This window comes from Watersipora subatra, chromosome 8, assembly GCF_963576615.1.
Source record: "Watersipora subatra chromosome 8, tzWatSuba1.1, whole genome shotgun sequence".
NCBI lineage: Eukaryota > Metazoa > Bryozoa > Gymnolaemata > Cheilostomatida > Watersiporidae > Watersipora > Watersipora subatra.
This window is the reverse complement of record NC_088715.1, coordinates 25072320-25099637: the sequence shown is the minus strand read 5'-3', so window position 1 is coordinate 25099637 and position 27318 is coordinate 25072320. Positions and strand designations below refer to the sequence as shown.

Genomic DNA, 27318 nt, shown 5'->3' with positions numbered 1-27318 from the left:
TTTACTATTACTGTACAGACAGATGCTTCGATGGCCAGAATTGGAGCAGCACTTATGCAAGAAGACAAACCTGTAGCATATGTGTCAGGCAGTTTGACTGATACAGAACAGAATTATGTACACCTCGAGCTCGAATTCCTGGCTATAGTATTTAGCACATAACTTTTGACTGGTCTACCTTTGGACACCGTAATGTAACTATCTACACTGACTATAAACTTTAGTCCCTATTTTCAAAAACCCATACGGCTTCAAGGAGACTACAGGCAATGCTACTATACCTGCAGCGATACTCTAACATAAAAGTGATTTAGCAACAAAGGACTGAAAAAGGTGACTGCTGACTTCTAATCATGTGACTCATACTTTGAATTGCCAAACCATCAGAGACTACCCGAACACATATTTCAGATTGACCCACAAACGACTGACTCTCCTGTTGGCGATGACTTGACTCATGAAATCCGAACAGTTACTTCATAGGACAATGAACTCAAAACACTCAAAAAACTTATCAACTGTGTTTAGAACGCTCCTAAATGCACTACATATGAAAAATATTATCACTTTACAGAGGAATTAACCATTGAGACCAACATTGTACTCAAGGGATAATGGACAATTATACTGAAGGTGTTGCAACAATGATTCCTTAAACTCTTGCACACTGGGCACAAAGGTATAAATTCAACACTTAGACGTGCTCAGCACACCTTCTTTTGGCTAGGTCCCACCAATGACATAAGGGACTATATTGCAAATTGCCCTCAATACCATAAGGACACTCCTGAACAGCAAATAGAGACCATACTCAATAACCGAATTCCCATCGAACCATGGACTAAGGTGGGGATCGACTTACTTGAAAACGACAATACACACTACCTGACCGTTGTTGACTATACCACTGACTATTTAGAGTACGGGCTACTGTATAACCAAACTGCTGAGACTATAATTCGAAGCGTCAAAAGCTGCTTTGGACGACTAGGCATTCTTGAAGAGGTTGTGACTGACGATGGACCTCTATTCACATCTAACCAGTTTGCTATTTTCAGCAAAACTTGGAACTTTAAACATACTACCAGTTCACCCTATTACCCACAATGAAATAGAAAGGTGGAATAAGCTGTAAAGATCATCAAAAGGATACTGCGCCGAAGTGCTGAGCCCAAACTAGCGCTATTAAAATACAGAAACACAACAAAAGAGAATATTACAACAAGCCCAATTCAGCAACTAATCGGCCTACCAACCAGGTCAGTGCTGTCACAATGTATTGTGTCTGTAGCGAACAATGAATATTGGGAGAAACAAACCCGAAATCAAAGGCATCAAGAGAGTTGCAATGCTAAAGCCAGAGATTTTACATCATTAGCGGAAGGATAGCCAGTCTTGGTTAGAGACTGGAGAAACCACAAACAGCAATGGCGAAAGACACCGATCAACAAAAAACTGACCAGTCAATTGTATGCCGTACAACTCGACAATGACCTAGCACACAAGAATAGGCGAGACATTTGACCCCTACTAGCAGAACATAGTGTGCCACCACCTGAAGAACCTGAATTAGCAACTTCACAAACCAGGCTTGAGAACACTAGTCGCGACACGGAAACTTCCTTTAGCAACTATGTTGAAACTGTGCCAAGACCACAAACCATGCCTGATAACACTAGTCGTGACACAGAAACTTCCATTAGCAACCACACTGAAACTGAACATTCAACCCGTAACACTAATGCACAGGCCAACCTAAGACGTTCAACCAGAATCCGCTAATTGCCCACTTAGATGAAGGACTATATTCCACCATAACCACACACACTTTCCAACCACGGGTATGTTTGGTACTACACATGTGTCTTTATACCACTGGTTCCGTGCGCTAATTCGTACACGTTATTGTTTTTTCTGTTATTGAGGATTGCGAAAATAACCGAGGATACTGGTCTCATCCAGTTGATGTTCTAAAAGTGGGACACGCATGCAATCAAATTGTAGCAGCACTTTAAACTATACATACACTATAAAAATAACGATACTCTTGGGAAACAGTAAGACACATCTTAACAATGAAAGACTAAATACCTAAATCTCGATAATGGGGTCTGTCATCTTTTCTTCAGTCTATTGTAAATGAAAGCTTATGAAGTTGCTCTCCCACGGCTCTTTGTAAGACCCTCACTTATTTTTCTCGCTAGAATAGTTAGCGAATTTTTAATAGGTTTACTACTATCAATGATATACAGCCCCCAATGATATACAGGGGGCTGTACATCATTGATTAAATGCCCAAGTGCTTTACTTATCCAATACAATAAATTGTTATTACATTATAAACTGTACAAAGCTTGTACAGGTCTTTCTTGATGTGACCCATTAATAAAAAGTTTGCCCATCCCTGGTCTAGTACAATTTAGTGCTATATACTAGCCCAGGGCTGATGCTCTGAAAAAAACACCCACCTGGATAGGCCCAGACTTGGATATTGTACCCCCAATCACCTGGTTGGCCAATTTGAATTTGGATATTGTACCCCCAATCACCTGGTTGATCAATTTGAAATACACCCCCTAAACACTGGGAGTTCCCTAGAGGGCGCCCAGGTTCCACGCCCCGCTAAGCATCCAATATGACTCACGCATTAATAAAGAAAAAAAAGCTACAAACAAACTTCTCAATTTTATTTAAATACGTTTTTATTTCGGATTTTTCGTTTGATTAGTATTGCAAAAACGATCGTTTTTATTCTGCAAATGGCTTATTTTTTTGTTGCTAACAGAGACAAACATATTTTAGTTTACTATTGGTAAAAAAAATTAAACAGAAAAAGGCAATTAGCTAACCATAAATCAATTTATATAAACCGTTTGTGTGGCGACATAATAGTTGCTCTGCCCACGAAAGTCAGCATCGCAAAACGACAAAATGTCGCTATGCCTGCTAAAGGGTTAATAAAACTGATTCCAAATAACCATCAGATCATCATTTTCATTTTCAAAGAAAAACATAATGAATATCAATGAAATAAATATCATATCATTCATTCTGAGTATATTGCTAAAGAGTTGCTAAGATGATGCAGTGTCGACTGTCTCTTTTCCCTTCTTTTCCTGTTAGCAAGCAAGCAGCAGCAATCTGCTTTAAAATGAAGACTGGAATTTCGGTGCAATTTCTTGGTATTACTTTGGCTGAATAAAACCTTAATGAGCATGGGCCCTTTTACTGGTTTGCTTGCAGAGACACCCCTAAAGTAGCAAATTCACTGACAGTGCCCTATGGTCTGAAAACCCATCCTAAAACGTGATTTTAGGCCGAAACTAATGGGCCTTTTAGGGGGAGTATCAGCCCTGGGTATACTAGTTACAACACGGTAATTGACCACAGTAAATAATTGCAAAAGAAATAACCGTGTGATATAATCCAATTTTCTTTATCTACTGTCTATAGAAAATAAATTAGCTAGTTTCTCACAAAAATTCAATTATTTATGCAAGCCATCTCAAAATGTCGTGGACTCGTAACTGCGTCATAGTACCAGGGATTCCCTCTCTATTTTGCAGCGATCAAACTCATCGGCTTAGAATATAAGTAGTATATGATTGGACCGATTCATTGCGACGTGATTAGTCAATTTTGGGATATCAGAATTTTGATTGGTTGCTTCTGTAATAACGAAACAGCGACGCTGGTACTCTACTACCTTTCTTCTTCTCAATTGGACAAAAACTTCTGTGGCGCCATTGGCTACAATTCGAACGGTATCTGGCCGCAATCGCGGCAACGTAGAACGTACTTGAACTCATAACGGTGTCCGATTGTCGCGGGTGAAACGTCATTTGGCACCAAATTTGAATGTATAGTTTCCAACGGTGGCACCGACAGTATTGGCGGAAAAAACTACTTAAGATATTTTATTAGTTACTATATACGTTTAGCGCATAATTTCCTTAGCATTTGTTGTAATATCAAATCACTAATATCTATTATATTTGTAAGTTATAAAATATAGTTGCCTCGTTCTGGTAGAGTTGGTTAGTCCGTTAGTATATAACTGGTACTGTTTATTAAACTTGTAAAGGTATTTACGGTCCGTCATCTTGTAGTATGAATACTTTTGTAGTAATCTTTGTTTCTGTCATAATGTGTCATAGCATTCGATTGTGAGAGTCAATTAATAGAAAGCTAATCGTTAACTTCACATTTTTACAAGGCAATTGCTAAAAGTAAGTCTGTTCCTTAGCATAGTCAATTCGTCGTTTTAGCGAAATTTATTTGCAGTTTAGCTTCTTGTTGTTACAGCTATATGCTGCAGCAGTCAAACATTTTCATAATACAGGGCCATTCGTATTTTCCTAGAGAAATTTTTGTTTTAGAAAGCGCAAAAGGTTTATGTGACGGTAAACCATGGAGCCTAGAAGATCTCAGCGCACACAATCTATAAGATCAAATACTGTAAGTTTTTCTCGGGACACTGATATTGCACATTCTAAATTCTTACTCTCATGTATCTTGATGTGATTGTTAAGTAGTTATTTTGTTGGGTTTATCAATTGTAGTTACAGTCCACTCATGCAAGTCAACGAGTCGCAGCAAACAAGAGAAAAGTGTCTGTAACTGAAGCAAGTGACTCACAAGCACATTTATCCAAGAGAGCTGCATTTGGTGATATAACAAATGTAAGCAGACAGCCCTTGTTTTGAAGAGTTTAAAACATTTTCCATATTTCTGACAACCCAGAATCTGTTACCATAGTTCCTCCGTGATGCTGTTAGTACACTTATTGAATATCTATGGTTAGAAGATTAACTAAACAGTTTTTTTTTTCTTTCTAGAGAAAGATTTCTACTTTAAAAAAAGGATCTAAAGTACCAACAAAAAAAACCTTAAAAACATCTTCAACAGAGAGTAATGAACGAATCATATCTTCACAGGAGAACTCGTTGTCTTCCCAAACATCATTAACACAAAGGTATGACCATGCTTGCATCTGATGACTTGACGAACATATTCGCTATACATTTTCTCCGATGCTTTACGGATCTTCCAATAACATATTTGCGTAAAGGTCCCCAAATAAATAATTATAAATTGACCTTGACCTTTGCGCAGCTTCTATTCAAGTCATGTTGAGACTTTACAATAATTAATGATGTGGTATGCTGTGAAAGTCAAGACTCATTTATTGATTTGGTTTTCTATTGGCATTTTATATTTGTATACTTTTATATCTTGTATATTTTCATATCTTGTATATTTTTATATTTTGTATATTTTTATATCTTGTATATTTGTTATGGATGCTCTTGAAAATGAGTCCGATTCCTTGAATCAATCACCTCTTTCCGTTCTAGTTGTGATGGTGAATGTGGAATGTTTTATTTCCTGTAGTCCTTTGTTAAAATTTTCTCAGTGTTTGTCCTCGTTGAAGGTAATTATGGTTTTTGCAGTTCACAATTAAGTGATAAAGTACACTCGTTACAATCAGCGAGCCTCACAGACACCAGGAACTCAAGTCTGTTCAACATCGCTGCCCGTAAGTATAAGATATCATAGACATCTACATACATCGTTTAGACAATATCAACAGCAGTATCAACAAGGCAGCGTCAATGCTCACCAGTCAAATCAACTTCTTTGAAACCAACATATATATTCGGTCGAGAAGTTATCTACTGTGATTGTAATTCTAGGCTTTCAGTAATAGAATAAAGGAACGGGCCGGACAATGACAATTTCTGGAAGAAGACTTTAGGCGCAGTTTGCAAGCTCAGAATTCATCCATCTTTTATTCACACTTTTGACTAAACAAATTTTAAGTAAAAGTGGAACAAAAAATGGGTACATAACAGCTATATTTACGCATATGACAGATGTAGTTCACGAGAACCTTCAATCAAGTTTTGGTGAACAAGAAACATAAGATGTGGCTAACGAGCAATTTTTGTGTGGATTTTAAAGAAAAAGGCATCATTTTTGCAGTTTTATAAATCAAATGTTTTTTTTTTTGCATTTTGTTGTCAGTATCATCGTTTTATTTATTTACTGTCTATATGCATAAATAATTTTTTGATGTAAAAATGGCAGTGCTAAAAAGTTTCACCCCAAAAAGTCCTGCGCTAGAAAGTTCTTGACCAAAGAAACGTTTCTTTTCAAAAAACCGTCCAGCTGCTGTCAGTAACCAGTTGGTTGGAAGAAAGAAGAATAATCGTGATAGGCTAATTTTACAATTGACCTGCTCCCTTAACTAATGTAAGCAGGTTTATTATTTCAAATCAGACTAGCTTCCAATCCGTACTTGCGTATAATATGTATCCTGTATCACCAAAGCTATGCCTCTGTTTGCCTGCCTTTAGTGTAAAGGTAAAGTGACATTAAATCCCTTCTATTAGTTTACTAGTTTACTTCACTGCATATAATTCAGATCTGAACATTTGTTTTCATTCAATTTGATATAAGACTGTTTACTGTTAATATTGATTAAGTTTATGGGTTGTCGATTGAATTTGATGAAATACTGTAAAATCTCTATTTGAATGCCACCTTTATTTGAACACCGCCTTTATTTGATCACCACCTCTAATAGAACGCCACTATAGGAGGAGTTGAAAATTACAGCACCATCCTTTAATTAAGGATCGTCTCTATTTGACTGTCACTTTGACATTCTTAGATCTTTTCGAGCCTATAATAGAAAGTGATCAGTAGAAAAGTGTCCATAAAACAGTACTAATAATGACTCGGTTACATCAGTAACAAGTAATTCTTTCGTCATTACTGTAGTGGTTGCATTGGTTTTAGTAACGGTGTATCTGAATATCTGCTTGAGATTCAATGTGCCGTACTTTTCGGACAATGAACCGCACCCCTCTATAAGCCGCATCTGCTTTATTTTCCAAAAAATGATAATAAAACAATACATAAACCGCACCTTTGTATAGGCCGCAGAACTCATGACGGTGCTTTGTAACGCAGCAATAACTTTGCTGTTTAAAACGGCACTGTTTCGTATTAACTGACGCTTTTTAACCTAGTGCCTAACGGAACAGTATCATTAGGCATTGTTTCGTATTTTCTTTGTTTAGTATCTTCTAACTGGAGATTCTGGTTAAATGCGCCTTAGCGATGAAAGAAGAAGCTACAGAATAGCTTATATAAGCCGCATGACTCATATCGTCAGAAAAAAGTAGCGGCTAATAGTCTGAAAAGTACGGTACACCGTTACTCACACGATGTATACACCGTTTGAGTAATGGTGCATCGATTTTCACTATAATAAGAACTACACTCTGATTTGAAGTTCCAAAGTCTATATTTGATTCTTTTTTTTCGGATTCGTCTATGGTATGGTTTACAATCTTACCTGAAGACTTTAAAGTGTTTCGATGAACGGTGAAAATACTCATCAGGAACACCCTACAGCGTAATAGCAACCATTTTTATGGCGGATCGAAGTCCTTTTTCTAACTCCAAAGCTCTACTGTTTTTTGGTTGAAACTTTGAAAGCGACACCACCGGAAAAATTAACTGTATCTTACTAATAATCTATAATCAAAGTAGTTCCTTGTTTAACTCAGTTCGATACATTGACCCGTATAAAAAACCGTTTAGCAAAAATGCTGAGGCCGATAGCATTAATGTCGCTCTGCCTGAAGGAGAGTGCGAAATATAGGTGACATTAACATTGCTTTGTTCGTCAAATGGTGAAATATATCTTCTCGAATTCTGACCAGCTGGTTGAAAAATACATTGCCATCTTCTATTTGTGAAACTATATATGCAGATATAATTACATATTACTAGGTGTGTAAATTTATATAGGTGTACATCTATTATGGCTATACAGACGGTTTCCTACTTACGAACAACGGTACATACGAACGTATGTACCGTTGTTCGGAACTCGAATAACTTTCGAGTTATTTGTTTGAACTTTACATACGTAGTGTAAAGGGATTTGCCGGCCTTTACTTGGCACGATCTAGACTAATAAATAAAGAGAAGAGAGTGCGTGTAGTTTCATTCAGCTTGTAATTAGCGAAGGAAATTTCACTAGCCGAGGAGCGTACGGCTATCTGCTCTGCTCAACTAAATGAGCGCACTCATGTATATACAATAATATCAACCGTTCCGGCTAACGGCAAACGGTAAGAACACCGGCTAAAAAGGTGAATAAATAGGACCACTAGCGCCGTTGGTATGACAACAATATAAGTGACGATAAGTGATAGTGTTATGACGGTATATTAGATATAATAATAGCATACCGAGTGAAATAAACGATATAATAAACGGACAACACATACAAAAAATAAGACAACAACGATAAGTGATAGCATAACGATTAAAACAACAATATAATAAAAAGGACAAAACATACAATAAATAAGAAATGCACTGTCATTGTCCGGCATCCACCACAGTATTCTCTCCATTTTATTAAAGAATAGAGAAAGCATAATATTATTATGCTTTATTATTCATCTTGAAGTGTTGACTGATGTTCTAAAAAAAGAATCAAGGAGATTGACCAACCAGAAGCTGAGATATAGCCAGCCAAACACAGGTCTACCAAAAAACAAAAGTGTTTTGGTAATCATCAATATATGACGTATGAAATCGACTTGTGTGTCATTGGTCAATTAAGCCAACTAATGCGCTCTCCTATAACAATCACGGCGTTTTAATTGGTTTAATCCCTGGAAGTATAGAACAATCAAATTGGGCCTAACAATCATCGCTCCTAGAATTCCGAACCAGTCCCTCTGACGTGTAGATTAGTTTTAGCATAAAATAATTACACGTATCTATTATTTCGCTATCTTGCTAGTTCAGCTCAGTTTTGTTGTTCTCCTACTTAGCTTCCCTATTCAGACTCATCTTTAGCGTTGTTCAGATTTTTTAACTATAGCTAATAAATAGAATCAATTAAATCAATCATCAATCTCGGTTATCATTTGGAATTTTCTACAAATTATATTAGTTACATCATTTATTCTATACGCAGTTATATTATTATTTTGTATAATATGCATTATGAATATTATATAAATCATAAAAAATAATCATAGATAAGATAATAGATCAATAGAAAAATCAAAGCAAAAGTTATCGTTTCCTTTTCTTATAGCAAGAGCAGCACGGTCAAGTTAGTCTTTTTAAGATTATGGCTGTAGTGAACTTCCAGTCTGTTAATAGTGACGATAATATTGAAAATCAACTGAATGCTGCAGTAGATACACAGTAGAAAAATGATGAAGCAACAAAAAGTCCCATTCCTATTTCGTATTCTAAACAAACTGCAATCGCGGATATCGCATATAGACTATACACGCGCCGTTCGTTGAACAGATGATCTTCGGAGCATATCCGTGGAGATCGAGTTAAAATTTGAAGCACAATAGTCAAAATCTGCTCTTCTGCTTTAAAAAATCATGGCGAGGGGTTGTGGGCAAATGCCTTTACCACACAATGTTTGGATGATTTTCCTGAGAAACCAGAGCTAGTATGTAAATTATTTACTATCGCGAGAAGCGTTTCACATCTCGTAGCCAAAACAATCATTATAAGTAACGGCGGTAAGGGTGCGCAACTCCGGCACATGACCATTAAGTCGATTTTATACGTCATAGTTTTCGGGATTTTCGAAGGGTTTTCCTCTGATTCTTTATTAGGTAGACCTGTGTTTGGCTGTCTATATCTCAGCTTCTAGATGGTCAATCTCCTTGATTCTTTTTTTAGAACATCAGTCAACACCTCAAGATAACTAATAAAGCATAATAATATTATGCTTTCTCTATTCTTTAAATATTTTTTTCAGTACAAACCATTACAGGTTACTTATACAAGCATTAAACCTACTTATATAAACCTTCAATATACTTATATAGGCCTTAAACATAAATTACAATACAAAATATAGCACTGAAGCAACTTACGAACAAATTCACCTTACGAACAATCGTTCGGAACGTAACTCGTTCGTAGGTTGGGAACCGTCTGTATATATATATATTGCCGTTTATATAGTAGATTATTATTATATCTGTATACACAAATGTACACATAATTATATATATATATAGTTGAATTATATATATATATTAAGTTTGTATTTGTTTGCTTTTCATCGTGATATGTCAGTCTTACAGACAGGAATATCATGTATCGTGCGTCACTAGGTTGAGAGTATACAATGGACATCCACATGGAATATGTTAGTATTTCCAGAATCTCGTGCCAACCTCTGACCAGCCAAAACACCTAATGAAAAGTTGCTTTTGAAAGTGGTGAGATGTTCATTTTCAATTAATTCTGTAATTATTTCATTTCTCTTTGGTTATTTTTGCTGCAGCTGTATCTGACCATGACACTACAGAGCTCCGCTATAATGACATTGATGAAGAAAACAAAACTGATACATTCCAGAGCCCGGAGTATGCGCAAGATATATTCAATTACTACAAAAGTAGAGAGGTTAGTGGAACTCAGGCTAACGCATAGATATATGTACCGCACCCATCAACAGACGTACCCTCAAAGCCATTTAGTGCACTCATTGGTGACAACCAGCACATAGTACGAGTGTATAGTGTTTCCAATGTGTCGATGGGCTTACTTTCTGTAATATATGTTTTAGTGGTCACTCTACCATTTATAGCAATTTATTTTATGTTTTTTATTTGAAATTGCGTCCATTGGAGCTATTTCAATAATCTTTACTGTGGTAAGAGCCATGCCCATCCTTCGGTCCAAAGCTACGGTTGGAGGATAAAAGATTGCTTCCGATGGGATTTGAACTCATTAACATTTTTCATCTGAGCATGCCGCTACAGCTCTAGTCAACCGGTTCAAATATGTGTTTCTATTTTTATGCCCCAAAATCAAATGCATGTAAACTAAACGTAACAATTATATTACAATCGCCCCTCACTTTTGGTGGTTAACATGAACCGGCATTCTCTGCAATAAGTGAAATTCCTAGAAGTAGAAACTAGTTTTTTTGAGTAATTTTAACGTTTTTTAGCCAAATTTTTAACACCAGCACACTTAAACTGTTTTTTAAACATTGTATTTATTTCTTATATAGCAAATTAGTAAATTAAAGTTATCTTGATTAATCAAGGAGTACTTATTTGGTTTATTTAAAATTGATTAATTTAAAATAAATATATCAATTATTGATTGACTTTCAGTTTATAATTCAACTTCAGTCCCAGTATTTTAAGCCAGAGAATGCAATTACGGGCATAATTCGAACTTCATGTGGTCTGACCATTTATACTTGTGATTAACTGGGTTCGTTGTGAGAAGGAAGTCATATGCTTGTAAACATTATGAATTATCCAACGAACATTTTTTAAACCAACAAGTATTGAAACCGTCAAACGTGAGCCACAAAGTGGTGAGGTCAGAAACAGACATGCAGTCAAACATGGATAACTCAAACTTCACTGAACCGAGTGAAAAGGGTTTGAGTTATCAGAGCGTTCAAGTTATCAGAGCACTGGCACAAGTCCATGTATTTATTAGTAGATACATGTGCATATACAAACTATAATATAAATCAAAAGCACAAATGGCTTGTTTCAAATTAAATGCTTCTAATGTAAGGTTTAAAACGTTTTTATCAAAAAGTATAGAGATTTTTCTATCACTTGAGATTTGTTTGTTGTTTTAGGTGATGTGAGTGCCAGGACGTTTTTCAGATTTAAATTGGCAAAACTTGATTGCTGTTGAAATGCTCAGAAGAAAAGACATCTTTTTCGTTTGAGCATTTTAATCAAGGTCAATTTTGCCGATTTTTCTTGAAGTTTATGCCAAGGTTACCTCGCTTTTCCTTGCCTTCGAAGGACCATCGCTAAGCGGATGTTTGGCAAAAATCAAATTTCACCAAACCTTTTGAAAAGTCGTTGACAAAAATATTTTGCCGATGATGGTAATAACGACGCCTAGGAACGACTAAAAGTTAAGTTTTATCTCTATGGCTTGGAATAAAGTGATAATCTAAAGCGATAACAACCGTCTCGGTAGCCGTTGGGCAAAAGGCTGTTCGAGTTAACAAAGTTGAGGTCGATTTATCTTAAGCAATTTATCATTGTGTGGGAATGGACCAAACAAAACCGTTCAAGTTCACCATGTGTTCGAGCTATCCGAGGGCGAGTTATCCATGTTTGAATGTACCTTATTAGGTATGTCTGTTATGACTTGTTATCTTACATATGCACTGAGTGTTCTCATCCATGGATATTCTCATTGTTTCATATGTTGCTGAGAGCCAATCACTGTTATTAGAATTATTACTGTACTTATGAGTTTCCTTGTATTTAGTTATAATAATCAGGAATCCCTTTTTTCTCCAAAATTTTCATAATTACGAAAACAACAACTTTGAAAAAAGTAGTTGCTTTCATAATTATGAAAAATAATTATGAAAATAATTTTTTTCAAAATTGTTGCTTTCGTAATTATGAAAGCAAAAATTTCATAGTGGGAATTAGTTATATGAATTAGTGATCTAGTTTTTTCTGCAAAATTTGCATAAAATTTTTATAGTTTGGAAAACAACTATTTTGAAGAAATAGTTTCATAATTGTTCTATGCTCTGACAACGATTATGGAGTTTGCATCGCTTCTATATAACTCAAATCTCCACAGGTCGAGTTCCTAGTTGATGACTATATGACAAGGCAGACAGAGGTGACGCCTTCTATGCGAGCTGTCCTCGTTGACTGGCTTGTCGAGGTACAAGAGAACTTTGAGCTCAACCATGAAACATTATATCTCGCCACACGCCTCGTTGACCACTACCTGATGAGGCGTATCGTCACCAAGGAAGCTCTTCAGCTTGTCGGGGCAGCGGCTGTCTTTATCGGCAGCAAATTTGATGTAAGTTTGTCAAATATAGTAAATAATTCGTTCCAGGAATGTTTTTGTTATAGAGATTTTATATCTACACGTGGCAATAAAGTAAATGATATATATATATGCAGTAGGCGCTACTATAATGAAAATAATCTGTCCCAGGACCATTTACGTTATAGGATTTTACATTATCCAAACAGTTATATAAATTACCTAATCATGTCCTAGGTCTTTCCAAACTCACCCCTTTGGAAAATACAAAACAAACTAGACAACTTTGTAATTTGAGGGCCGTACTGTAACTAGTATAATTGGTTTGCAGTGACAACTTTTCTCCTTTTCTGATCAACGTCACTGGTTTTGTAAACCATGATTGCGGAAATTTTACAATAAGTCTGCGGGGGGGGGGGAAGATAATGTTCGTCTGCTGCATGTGTCATTGAACTGGTTGATGCTGTAGCCAAATATCTTAGTTTTTTAAAGCTGGGCAGTATGACAATTTGTGTGCCGTAGTTGGAGCTTTCAGTGTTATTCACTACGAAAAGAAATTGCTACATTAAGGTGTCGTGGAAACCATAATACTGCACGCCTTTATTTCATTCCTCCAACTGAAAGTTGATTTGACCTTGTGAAGATTTGCCGAGTTTTGTTGCTGTTTTGCCCATGTCTTCCAACTAGCCCTGTTTTTATACAATAAACTTGATACTGCATGTTCATCTATATATAAAAATCTCAAAGTTCGTCGATCGGTGTGTCCAGCTATAGCTATAAAAAAAATTGGAAAGAATTATCCGCATCGTGCTGGATTTGATCTCGGAACTTTCCGATCGCCAAGCGATAGTCTTACCAATTAAGCTATGCGAGATGCAATGAGTCGCTATGTCGATTAAAATATGCATAGTATTCTGCGATTACACAACGTCACCAAAGCTTGCTCTCACAGTTTATATTAGTAAGTTTAGCAATGCAGACAGTAACATAGTCAAATTAGTTCTTGGCAACTTGCCAGGCTTATGGCAAGTAGCAGGCAACTACATTACCTGCCACTGTTTATAAGCTGTTTTTAATACCGGTGCCGTGTCAGGCGTTTAGCTAGTCTTGTATAATGGAATGGCTACAGAGTTTGTCAACCAATTTCTTTTATTTATTGCTTGTATTTTTTTTTGAGCAGGAAAGGATTCCACCAATGGTCGACGACTTCTTATATGTGTGCGATGATGCGTATAATCGAACTGAATTTGTGAGAATGGAAAAAGACATTCTCAGGACAGTAGACTTCAACCTTGGCATGCCCATATCATACAGGTTCCTACGACGCTTCGCAAAGGTACTAAATTCTCCTCTATATTGTCACTATTGAATGCTAGCTCAACACGAGGCAAACTTGAAAATATTACTGGCTGTATTTCTGCTGTAGCTAAAAAATCTCAAGAGCTGGTAGCAGTTAAATATTTAAAAATGAACTTACATTTCAGTAGATTTTATCAGAAACTATGAGTATGGTACTTTTCGGACTATTAGCCGCCACTTTTTTTTGATGATTTGAGCCACGCGGCTTGTACATTATAAGGGTGCGGCTATTCAGTGGTTTTTTCTTGGACCGCTAGGGCGCATTAACCAGAATCCCCGGTTAGTGCGCCTTTAGCGGTGAAAGAAAATGTGAAACAATGCCTAATGGTACTGTTCCGTTAGGCACTGGGTTAAAAAGCATCGGTTAATACGAAACAGTGCCGTTAGGTACTGTTCCGTTTTAAGCAGGAAAGTTGCTGCCACGTTAAAAAGTACCGTCCTGAGTTCTGTGGCCTATACAAAGGTTCGGCCTATGCATTGTTTTATTATCGTTTTTTGAAAACGATGCGGCTTATATAGGGGTGCGGTTTATAGCCTGAAAAGAACGGTAGTTTTCTATCAATTGTGATTGTTTTTGATAGTCGAGGTGATCTGACTGCCAGGATGTTTCAAGATTAAAATTGACAAAACTTCATCGTGATTAAAACGCTACTTTAGTTGCTTATAATTTAGTTTAATTTGTGGTTTATCTACTAGTCTATATATTATTATAATTATATATTATTAAAGATATAATTTTATGTGTATGTCAATATAACATATTGAAATTATGTAATTTTATATACCATATGTATCATTATCTATTTATCTACATGTATATATTATTATATACAGTGAAACTCGGATAACTCAAACTTCAAGGGACCGAGCAAAAGTGTTCGAATTATCAGAGTGTTCAAGTTATCAGAGCACTGTCACAAGTCCATGTATTTACTTATTTATTAGTAGATACATGAACATATACAAACTATAATATAAATCAAAAGCACAAATGGCTTGTTTCAAATTAAATGCTTCTAATGTAAAGTTTAAAACGTTTTTTATCAAAAAGTATAAAGATTTTTCTATCACTTGAGATTGGTTTGTTGTTTGAGGTAATGTTATTGCCAGGACGTTTTTTAGATTGATATTGGCAAAACTTGATCGTTGCTGAAATGCTCAAAGAAAAGACATCTTTTTCTTTTGAGCATTTTACCCACGATCAATTTTGCCGATCTTTCTTGAAGTTTATGGAAAGGTTACCTTACTTTACCTGGGATTCGTTAAGAGCAACACTCCGAGGCAGTTCAATTAAAAGTTTTACGAGGTTTTACAGTACATTGTATATCACTCACGCTTTTTGAATGGATACTTATTGAATGTACACACGTATTTTGTGTTTAGGTCACACGATGAATAGTTTTTTTTAGCTAAGACAACGTATACGTTTGACTACAACAATTCTTAAGACGGTTTAAACATTCAACATTCCGACGTTAATTCAACACGGAATCAACGTCGGAAAACTATTCATCACGGGCTAGCCGGGTCACGCACTCAAGGATTTTCGCCACGCAAATACAAAACAAAAACAACATGCTGTTTTTGTTTTGTATGTGCGTGGCGAAAATTCTTGCGCCCGTGACCCGGCTAGCCCGTTATATTCATCGTATAGCAGTATAAATCAAATTTCACCAAACCTTTAGAACAGTCGTTGAAAAAAATATTTTGCCGATGGAGGAAATAACGACGCCTATGAATTACGAAAAGTTGAGGTTTACCTCTATGGCTTGGAATAAAGTGATTTTCTAAAGCGATAGCAACCGTTTCGGTAGCCGTTGGGCAAAAAACAGTTCGTTATAACAGTGTTGAATTCGAGTTATATAGAGCCATTTATCATTGCGTGGGAATGGACCAAGCAAATCCAGTCGAGTTAACCATGTTTCACTGTGTATGTTATTATTTTAGCGGGTTCGTTGTATTGGAATCGGGTGAGTTTAGTTTTTGTGGAGGGTTTGTTTCCAATTTTCTTTCCATATCAACAACAGTTGGGGCTCCTACAATGTAAATAATCCGCCCCAGGAACGTTTATGTTATAAGAACAGTAAAATGCATGTACATTGCCTAATCCGTTCCAAGATCTTCCCAAACTTACCACTTTACAATTATTAAATACTAACAAAATCCGCTTCTTTTCTTTATATGGATTACCTCTTGCAGTTGTTCTTTAAAAAGTTTTTTTGAGTTATAATCATTACCTTTTTTAAAAGTTGACTTGCAACAAAGTTCACGTTACAGTTATTTGATATCAAAAGATTCACCATGTCTTACTCTGTTGTGTTGTAGGTGCAAAATATATGGGAATGTGATTACAAGCTCTTAAAAGCTAAAAAACGAACAGCTCTTTAGTAGCTTTTAAGAGGCGGCCACACAAGACCGCCATAGTTTGGAATCTCTTTCTAAATTGGCTCAAATGTGATGTAGTTGTGGGTGATGGTTTCTGTTTACACTTTCATGCAACCTTATTCATCAAAATATTTTCACAAAAATACTTTACGCATTCAATAAAACTATGTCTATTGTCCTTACGTGTTTATTTCATCATCATTGTAATGCTGTCACTTTGAGCACTATTATCTCAAAACCTAGCTTAAAAATTAGTCTAATTTTTTAACCTCAGCTCAAAGGAGTGCAAATCATCCTCTGATAAGCATGAGGACCCTGTTGGTCACCTGTGATATTCGAAAAATGTTGCAGAAATTGTTCGCGTTATTTGGCAGGAAGTATGGGTCACATGATCAGATTGCGACTAGATGATTAGACGAAGCCGAAACAAACCTGTAAACTAGAGAGAATCTATATTTAATATGGGGTCTTCGGTAAAACCAGAAGTGTTTGTCATAAACTAGTGCTAGAAGAAGTTTCATATTGAGCCTTTTATTGGCTTTTCAATTTACGTGAGAACATCATGTGACAAAGCAATAATCAATTGTAATGACTACGTCAGAGAAATAAACTGATTCCGATCTACGGCGGTTTGGTGATGACGGCAATTAACTGTTCATTTTTGAGCTTTTAAGAGCTTGTTCTCACATTCCCACATATTTTGCACCTACAACACAACAGACTAAGACATGGTGAACCTTTTGATATCAAATAACTGTAATGTGAATTTTGCTGCAAGTCAACATTTAAGTTTTTATGAACAGTTGCGCAGCTACCATATTCTCTGCTTTGTCGACACATTTGGCGATCTATCACGACTAAATAGAATGTCATGGAAGTGGTATATATAATATTTACATGTATAACGATATTCGCATTTTTTTCTATTGCAAGTGCGGCGTGATAAGTTACCATTCAAATCGAATTTGAGAACTCGTTCGACTTTACGTTATACGTAATTTTGTTTAGTAGTACGAAACAAAAACTTCACATAAATATGTTAGGCTATCTGGATTTCACGATACAAGAGGTATACATTTTAGGAGCCTCTACTGTGCATGCATTTTAAAGATTCAAACACTCCTTGGTCAACTCTGTTGACTCAACATTCACAGCCATGTTTGTATTCTGAAAAAAAAACAATTTTAAGCTGCATAATCCCTATGCATAAATGCATAGGGATATTTGATATATCTATATACAGTCAAACATGGATAACTCGAACTTCAAGGGACCGAAGTTAAATAAGTTTACTTATTTATTAGTAGATACATGTACATATACAAACTATAATATAAATCAAAAGCACAAATGGCTTGTTTCAAATTAAATGCTTCTAATGTAAAGTTTAAAACGTTTTCATGAAAAAGTATAGAGATTTTTCTATCACTTGAGATTGGTTTGTTGTTTGAGGTGATGTTATTGCCAGGACGTTTTTCAGATTGACATTGGCAAAACTTGATCGTTGTTGAAATGCTCAAAAGAAAAGACATTTTTTTCTTTTGGGGTTTTACCCACGATCAATTTTGCCGTTTCTTCTTGAAGTTTATGCAGATTACCTTACTTTACCTGGGATTCGTTAAGAGCAACACTCCGAGGCAGTTCAATTAGAAGTTTTACGAGGTTTTACGGTACATTCTATATCACTCACGCTTTTTTAATAGATAGTTATTGAATGTACACACGTATTCTGTGTTTAGGTCAAATGATGAATAGTTTTTTGTAGCTCAGACAACGTATACGTTTAATTACACCAATTTTAAGACGTTTTAAACATTCAACATTCCGACGTTGATTCAACACGGAATCAACGGCAGAAAACTATTCATCATGGGCTAGCCGGGTCACGCACTCAAGGATTTTTGCCACGCACATACAAAACAACATGTGATTTTTGTTTTGTATGTGCATGGCGAAAATCCTTGCGCGCGTGACCCGGCTAGCCCGTGCTATTCATCGTATCGCAGTATAAATCAATTTTCACCAAACTTTTAGAAAAGTCGTTGACAAAAATATTTTGCCGATGGTGGTAATAACGACGCTTATGAATTACGAAAAGATGAAGTTTACCTCTATGGCTTTGAATAAAGTGATTTTCTAAAGCGATAACAACCGTTTCGGTAGCTGTTGGGCAAAAAAACAGTTCGAATTAACAGTGTTGAGTTTGAGTTATCTATAGCAATTTATCATTACGTGGGAACGGACTAAAGGAAATGTTCGAATTAACCATGTGTTCGAGCTATCCGTGGACGAGTTATCCATGTTTGACTGTATATATTTCTCAAAGTCCGTCTGTGGATCCGTCTGTAGGTTTTCCGGCTATAGCTATTATTAGAACAGCTGAGCTGGATAACAATGCAGACTCAAAGTCATGGTTTACCGTCATTGGAAGCCTAATTTTATTAACTAGCTTAGTTGAATTTTCCATTGGCAGTATGCCAGGCTACTAGCTGGAAAGGTACAGTTGTTTGACAAAGTTTTAAAACCTTTACAGTTGTTTTTATTTCTCTCTTAATTTATTTCAACTACACGACACACTTCTCTCATGATATGTAGTTTGAAAGTTAGAATGGCAAATGTTGTTATATGTTAAAGACAGATCAATTTTCTGTCCAAAGACTCTTCTATTACACGGGCAACGCCGGGTAGCACACCTAGTATGTATATATATCATTTGATATATATACATTTATATATAATATGTATTATATATGATATTTAATATTTGTATACATTATATACATATAAATGTATGTATATTATATATAATACACATTATATATGTACTATGTATATTTTTATAGGGATATACAATAAAAGCATTTTTGTCAATCGATTTCGGTGGTGGCACTCGGTGGGGTATACAATAACTTATTTTCTAATAGGAAAAGCGTTTGTCAGTCCTTTCATCGTAGCATTGAATACATCTTGCATGTTTTGAACAAGTTAATAATTATTGCAGGCCGGAAAGAAGACGATGACTGTGCTGACGTTATCTCGGTACATAAATGAGACAGCGCTTATGTCTTACAAGGTAGTCCCGCTCAAAGAATCGCTCGTCGCTGCCTCTTGCCTCAGGCTTGCCATGTTCATGGCTGAACCCGACAGTATCTGGGTATGTCCATGTCTTGTCTGTCATGGTTGTTGTCTCATCCTTGTTAAGCTGGTTTATTTAGGTTTTCAGGCTATCCAACTCAGTTGCATATTCTGAAACCTAACTAAACCAGCTTAATGAGTTGCATAGGATTTTTTAGACATTTCTATGGGTTAAATTCAGTTCTTTTTGATACCATTTTATGCAGCAGTTTTTATGCATATAATCAGTTAAATTTGAGCTATTTAAAAGCTTGGTCTTTGCATTCGCAAGGTATTTGCAGCAAGAATTTTCGCTTAAAACTAGACTTGTTTTTTTCTGCTCATATTTAAACTAAATTCGAATTTGTCTTTCCTTGTCTGTCCTGTAAAAAGATGCCGATTACAAATTTTTACCAAAAAGAAAGTTAATAAATTTGATGGTATGACAATGTTACATGTAAATTACATTCTATTATTTAAAATGGATAAAAACAGGATTTAAACATCAACCTGAATATTGACAGCACTTGTATGGCTCAACTAGATGGCAAAGGGTGAACAATCCCCAACATATATCACCGCAATTCTCAAGATGAAAAATTGGTTATTTATTAAAAATAGAAATCCTTCCACCTTTTATGTTTCAACTGGTTGTGTCATAGCAACACTTTGGTGCAAGCATGTCAAACATACGGTCAATGTGCTGAACCCAGCCCATTGGAGGATTTTAAAAAATTCTGTTGAGGCCCGCGTTAAAAAGAAGTGAGTCTTTAGTTCATTTTTATCAAAGGGTGTGATTGTCTAAAATAAATATGAACCAAATACTCCCTCCTGCTGCTCGAGGGCAATAAATTTATCACAGGCAATAAACATTTGTAATGTGATACTTCTCAGCAGCGCTCAAAGTGTGCCCAATTTCTTTCAGGTGAGAAGTAAAGGTCATGATGCGCAGTGAACGTCTGTTTTATTTTGGGGCTCTGATCCGCACAAAAACAGCTATTTCAATGGGGTTTTTTCTCAAGTTATGGAAAAAATTAAAAATATTTCAACTCCCGTAGTAAAAACAAATTTGTCTCACTTTTCTGACCAAGTGTCGCAACTGGATTTAGAAATAAAATCAACCAATGCTTTAATGTTCTTGGCTTGAGGAATTGTTAAATGAAAAAAACTTTTAACATTTTTGTGATTTATAATGATGAACAAGCTGCAGATGTTCTGGTCCACTGCAAAAGTCTCATATGGGACACAAACTAGGCGTGAAAAAAACAGCAAATTTTCAAAATCTTCATAGATGATTTACACAGTCGTTTCGCGCAACTAGGAATCGCAGCCTAATTTACCTAGATCATACATTGATCACACTAACACCTCTCTTAGATATAGTATATCTAAGAACATAGAACAAGTATATATGTCATTTTTACCAGTTCAGTGAACCTGTAAAAAATTTAAGATTTATTTTTACTGTCTTGCTGAACCGGTTCAAACGGGTTCACTTTTAAGATTACTAAGTCTTATCGAATAGGTGTTCTCCGTAATGAACAAAAATAAAGCAACGCTCATGATTAACAAGTAAACACTTGGATGACTCAGCTCATGTTAACTGTGTTGCTATTCAGAACATCATACCTAATATCGATGCAATTGTGGAGCCAAAAATATTCAGGAGTAAGTTGTCTGCGGGATTGCAGTGAGACAGAGAAATAATGCATAATGGCACGAAATTTGTTCCCACTCGAGAATATAAATAATTAAAAATAAATTAATATGCTTTTTTATTAAATACAAATAATACTGTGCAGTATATTCTCAGCTTTAGTAAATTATTTTATTTTGTAATATTTTATATTTATTTCAAATGAGCTAACTCGCCCAAATTGTTATTACAACTTGGGTGAGTTAGCTCAGGGCGAGTTATCCGAGTTTCACTGTACTTTTAAATATAGTGATCGACAGATTTTTCTGTTTTACACATTTTACGGTCCAGACTGCAAACTGAATATCCCAGAGAGCAGTTTAAATCTTGGCGTCAAAGAATCCTTATGACCAATTCATCTATCAAAAAGTGTCATAGACGAAGCATTCTTTGGAAATTAAAATGTCTGAGCTCTGGTGCAAAAGATGTTATGCAGTACAGATTTTCAAAGCATAAAAATTCAATTATTATTTCTCTATAATTTAACTCCATGTTAGTTGATCTTTGTTTTTGGAGTTGTTCAACCTTTTACTTACCTGTAGGATGACACACTCATCTATTACTCGGGCTATAGAGATGCCGAGCTCAAAGAAACCGTCCTTCTTCTCAACTCACTCCTTTTCAACAAGAACCCTGCCCTTCGTACTGTAGAAAAGAAATACTCTCATCAGTAAGTTACTCATTATTGTAAATTGCTGAAATGTGATTGGGTAAGGGGAACTAAATCAATGATTTAACGGAATGCATTACCTTAGTTTGACAGCTCTAGTTACGATCATAAAAAGATTACAACTGCAGGGCTGTTTTGCCAAATGTCACAAGTTCGAACCCCTCACGACGTAGTCTTTTTCCCACTCTCCAACCTTGACTTTAGGAGACAGACGGATAAACACGGCTTTTATTATAGTAAAAGTTGTCAGTTGTTGGAGAAGACAGCTGCAAATTCTTTTTTAAAGTTTTTTGTTTTAAATATTTACTATCTGAACAGCTAATTGGCTGGAAACTCCTTCCTAGAAAATAATTTGGAGTTAGGCCCTCACACTTTTCAGTTTGGTTAGTATTACTCTGTGTTAACTTCTTACTAAGGTAAATTGTGGATAATTAAACTTTGTTATTACTCAATTAAGAAATACTGGATGGACATTCTAAAGACCCGAGTCTCATGAAACATCAATTGGTATTGTTTAGAGTCGTGTGAGAGAGTCAGCGGGTAAAAGCTTGATTGTACAGTTGAGTAATCTAGGACGCTGATAGCTGCTATAGGGCATAGTGACAATGCTGTAAGCTGCATTGTCAAATTTGTCGTTTATGTTGTCACTGCTTCACTAACGGCTGTATAATGCATCGTGTGTAAAGGGAAATAGTGCTCTCCATTAGTTGGACAAAGCTCAAATTCCTACTTCGGTAGTTGACCGACTGTTGCTATTAGTGTTTTAGCAGTTACCATTTTGAGTAATTTAGTAATCGGTGGTTTAAAAATACAAATTCCATCACAGGTGCCATCGCTTCTACCTGACAATGTCAATTCTCACTGGTCAATCTATAGTAAAACTTCTATTTGAATACTATAGTGCTCTATTTCGCTATCCTTCCCTTATGACGGCAGTCAAATAGAGATGCTGTCCAAATAGAGATGGCGGTCAAATAGAGGTGGCCTTCAAATAGAGGCTGGTGGTCAAGTAAAGGCTGGTGTTGTATCGTTCAAATAGCTCATCAGAATTTTAGGGTGAGACATTTAACCCTTTAACGGGTGAAGCGAATGTCGCCTATATTGCATTCTCCTTCCGGCGTAGCGACATTAACCCTTTTGGGTGCAATAAATCTGCGAACTTCGAACTTGTCGTAGATCTCTAAATAAATATGCATTGGGAAGCTGAAAAGTGTCTCTACCAGTTAACATCTATTGCTTGCAATTATCGCTTGCGCCCTGCTTCACAGTTTGTTGGAACTTTCAATTTTTTATTTCATCTTATGTTTGAAGGCACATTTTTATTTTATATCTATATTTAATAATGTTGAATAAGAACTCATTGCACACATTGATATGTTTGCGGCAGCCAAAACTAGCTTTTTATGTGCAATAGAAGTGGAGTTGTGAGAGTCGATCCTTTGTAAGGCGTGTTACACTAACCATAAGGATGCTAATAGGGATATGCTATAAATCTGAAAATTTATAAGCTATATAATAATAATAATCTATCAAGTGCTAAAAATTTATACTCGAGAACAAATAGCGTAGACGAGCCATACTATTAATACATGCAGAAAAGAAATTAACATGAAACTTTTGAAACAAAATATTTGCATAGTTTGCTTGGCCAGTTGCATTCTGATTGTTGCTTTCGATGGAACGAATATCTACGTAACTCTAACATCTAACGAACATCTTCTAGATGTTCAATATTTTTCATAACTTCATCTGACCTCAACTCTTCTGCACTGCTGAGCTCTTCGATATTAGCGTCAAAATATTTTTTTAGCGGAGCACAACTTTTACCCGTTGCATTTCGTGCAAATAGTGATAAACTTCTAGCCGTATGCTCGTAGCACAAATTTTAGCCTAAAACTATTCGTTCATATACCATCGTAAATGTTAATCGGGGAACTATTACTAGCCTGATAAAGTTATTCATTATTTCTATGAGGTAGCTGTCAAAGCTTTAACGAAAAGCTCTGGAGTGGGAAAACGTACTTCGATGTGAACAGAAACAATTGAACGAATGAATTGTTATTGATGTAATCGAGTCATTATTAGTGTGATTTTATGGATACGGATCACTTGCTATGAGTTCGTCAAGCTCAAAGAATGTCAGAGTGGCAATCAGATGGAGGCGGCGTTCAATTAAAGGTGGTGTTCAATTAAAGGTGGTTTTCAATTAGAGGTTCTATAGTATTTTTTATCATCTTGCTGAAGAATCAGTGTGTGTAGACACAGCAGATTTCTGCAGATTCTCGTTGCCCTTATGTGTGGTTACGCCCTTGTTTGTACACATAGACCTATTAACTATACATTAACTATATCTTGAGTATAGTTAACAGGTTTATGTTTGTACAGCTCACAAGTGTTCAGACATTCTGAAATGTCTAGAATATTGTAATTGTTCGTACCCGATTACAAATAACAACTTTCGAACTAGAGTTTGAGCCATTCACTAATAGTAACCCAAGTCATTTATTCTTTTAAACATAGACATGGAGAAACTGGCCAAATAGCGTTTAGGTGAACGAAATGATTATCAAATAGTTTGGCGAATACACTTGGTAGCTTTCTTTTGGACATTCGAGTTACAGCGCAAGAGAACGTGAACCAATAGCTTGGTTGATTAGCACTTTTTTGGCCTACAAAATTTCTACAGTTGCCGCACACTTGTGTTTTAAACTGTCCTTGATTACTCACAAATGTGCTTAAAAAGTTGTGTACTGGTTTCGATGGCTTGCAGCGTCATTGCTTTGAAAAATAGTTTTAATGGAATAGTTATTCTGCTATTCACGGATGTTGAGGCAGTTTATTTGTTGTTTGTAAAGACATAAGGAGGCTGCGAAATATAATCACAAGATTTTAGCACCAGTATTGTGTCCATTGTTTAGATGAAAAGCTGTATCATTATTAAGTATTTGCAACAAATATCTGCATAATTATTCTCAAATAGCAATTGTTGGCCATGTGGTGCAGTTGTTAGAGTGCCAGTATACCATGCTGAAAGATGAGGGTACAAACCCTGGAAGATGTAATTTTTTTTACCAACATCCAACTGTGACTTCGGATAAATGTAAAGATTTGTCATGAAAAAATAATGTATTGCGTTACATGTCAAAAATAAGTGAAACTGATAAGACGGAAATCGGGAATTATTGAGGGAGTTGAACAAAAATGTTTTAAAAGCTGGTTACCTGATAGCAATGGAGTCAGAATAGTGAATTGTAGGTTGTTGTAACAGAAAGTTCATAAACTAAAACATACCATGGTAGACGTAGTATGAGAGAGGTTTAACTCTCTTTCTGGTTCTATGTAATGCTTATGGTTTTAATTTTCGATTTTTTTTTGGAAATTTGCGGATGTCCTTTATTTCTTGTCGTCTATCATTGTTTTCTGTTTTGTAGCGTCTTCTTTGAGGTGGCCTGTAAACCACTCGTACCATCGCATATGCTCTACCCTGAAACGACGTCTTCTATAACTGATATTAGTAGCACTGTAGCCCAGGCTATCTTAGTATGAAAGCTCAACAATTGTGACATCTACAATAAGCATGTGCCACCTGCGTACTGTATGCACGCTGGTGTCTCGTTAGCCATCGTATGAGGATACAAAAGGGTTTATTAATATTAAATTATTGACTATTCTCTTTTATTGCCACCCAAATGCTGGGCATTTTAGTTCTTCCTGCACTGTATATATCAATCTCCCCTTCACATTGTCTAATAGCAATATATTGAGTCTTGCCCATTTTAGCGCATATCAGTGATTTTAATCATTTTTTTAATTCAATGATAAATTCTGTCGGTATCTGTTTATTTACAATTTGTGTTTTTTACGGTTGTTACTAGCAGAATTTAGTTTTAGTTTGTAATATATTTTTTGCTTTTTACTTAGTGAAAATGCTGCTGCTTGAAGCAGCCCAAGAACGATGTCTATTCATTCATTGTAGCATATTGAAAGTTCTATGATGGCAATACATATTTGGTGGTTATAATACATGATCAATGGTGATTTCCTTCCTGTTTTATAAGTTGATAGAGCTGAAACAGAAGTTGAGTATACATTTTGTGAAAACAGTTCGGAATTAGCTACTGTACTTGGAACAATGTCTTCTGAAAATTAAACTTTCGAAATGTATAAACATGTACTTTAGCAGCTGTATTATTTCGTTTTAATATAATTATAGATTTATTTTCCAATGCTACTGGTGAAATTTATAAACATCTAGTTCGGCATAGATAACGTTTAGACCGCCTATTATTAAACCGAAACAGTCATGTTTTTATACAAGATTCCTAGGAATTTTGATGAGTGATAATTATTGTGAAAAAATGTCAGCAGTGTTCTTCTCTTCATTGGAAGAGGCCAACAGCTTTATAAGAAAAGAGGAGCTACGAACAAACGTATTATGGTCGACGTACAAAACAGAAGAAATTCTCGGAGGCTATAACATTTGGTGGTATGTAGGTCAATGTTGGGGCAAGAATTCTTGGTTGGGGTTGGCAATTGACTCTGGATGTGTAGTCAATCATTGGAGTAAATCCTATTCTATACATCAGAGAAACCAAGAAAAAACATCATTTCAGTATTAGTCTTGATTGGCAGCTACTCCTCGAACCATTTACCTGTCTAAATAATTTTACTGACATCTCTTTGGTCGTCATCTATGCTGAAATAGATTGTTTATAAATTTCACCAATGCTGCTAGTATTATAGTCCCTGGTACTAGCATAGTATAACCTGGCAGTCTAGTGTGGTTTGTGAGATCGACAGGAGTGCCAATGAAGCACTATCGTAAAGTCCACATAACAAAAAATTTACGTAAAGGTTTCGCTTCATACTATGTACGAAACTCCATAACATGAAGCAGCGCAAGTTCTCAAATTCGATTTGAATAACGAGAGCCACCTAGCCTTAAAAATGTTATTGTGAGAGAAGTCATCAGGTTTAGTTAATGACCTCTACTAAAGATGTTTTGCCAAGTACAGCAATTTTCTTGACACATTCTAATACTGTGGAACCTCGGTTATTGACCAAAAAAATTTGAGAAATTTTCATCTAGGATCTTGACTAAACTGGAACATGAGCATTGGAATTAAACGTGCGGAACAGCCCCAGAAACAGCATGCTTATACGTTTACCGACGTTGTGATGAGCCACTTTCAGAAGGTTCTCAAACAAAGGGAGAAGTTTCGTGTCATAAATTTAT

General features: G+C 35.8%; 1 protein-coding gene across 2 annotated transcripts; it reads left to right on the top strand.

The window, feature by feature from the left end:
- The first annotated feature begins 3138 nt into the window (after positions 1 to 3138).
- Positions 3139 to 26105, top strand: LOC137401725 (G2/mitotic-specific cyclin-B3-like). 2 transcript variants are annotated; one of them, XM_068088185.1, is made up of 11 exons: positions 3139 to 3182; positions 4380 to 4458; positions 4563 to 4682; positions 4839 to 4975; positions 5454 to 5539; positions 10358 to 10479; positions 12661 to 12891; positions 14039 to 14194; positions 19604 to 19756; positions 21955 to 22082; positions 25514 to 26105. In XM_068088185.1, the coding sequence occupies exons 2-11, from the start codon at positions 4411 to 4413 to the stop codon at positions 25626 to 25628; spliced, it is 1296 nt and encodes a 431-aa protein (XP_067944286.1). In that variant the 5' UTR covers positions 3139 to 3182; positions 4380 to 4410; the 3' UTR covers positions 25629 to 26105. The 2 variants fall into 2 exon arrangements, with proteins under 2 accessions (XP_067944286.1, XP_067944285.1); XM_068088184.1 differs by lacking the exon at positions 3139 to 3182 and having other exon boundaries at positions 4333 to 4458.
- The last annotated feature ends 1213 nt before the right edge of the window (positions 26106 to 27318 follow it).

What these genes read in the sequence shown, in the direction of transcription:
- LOC137401725 (XM_068088185.1), top strand. Translation starts at nt 4,411, where the DNA reads ATGGAGCCTAGAAGATCTCAGCGCACACAATCTATAAGATCAAATACT. An exon ending in AATCTATAAGATCAAATACT is followed by an intron (nt 4,459 to 4,562) that starts GTAAGTTTTTCT and finishes TATCAATTGTAG; the next exon opens with TTACAGTCCACTCATGCAAG. An exon ending in TCCTACGACGCTTCGCAAAG is followed by an intron (nt 14,195 to 19,603) that starts GTACTAAATTCT and finishes TAATTATTGCAG; the next exon opens with GCCGGAAAGAAGACGATGAC.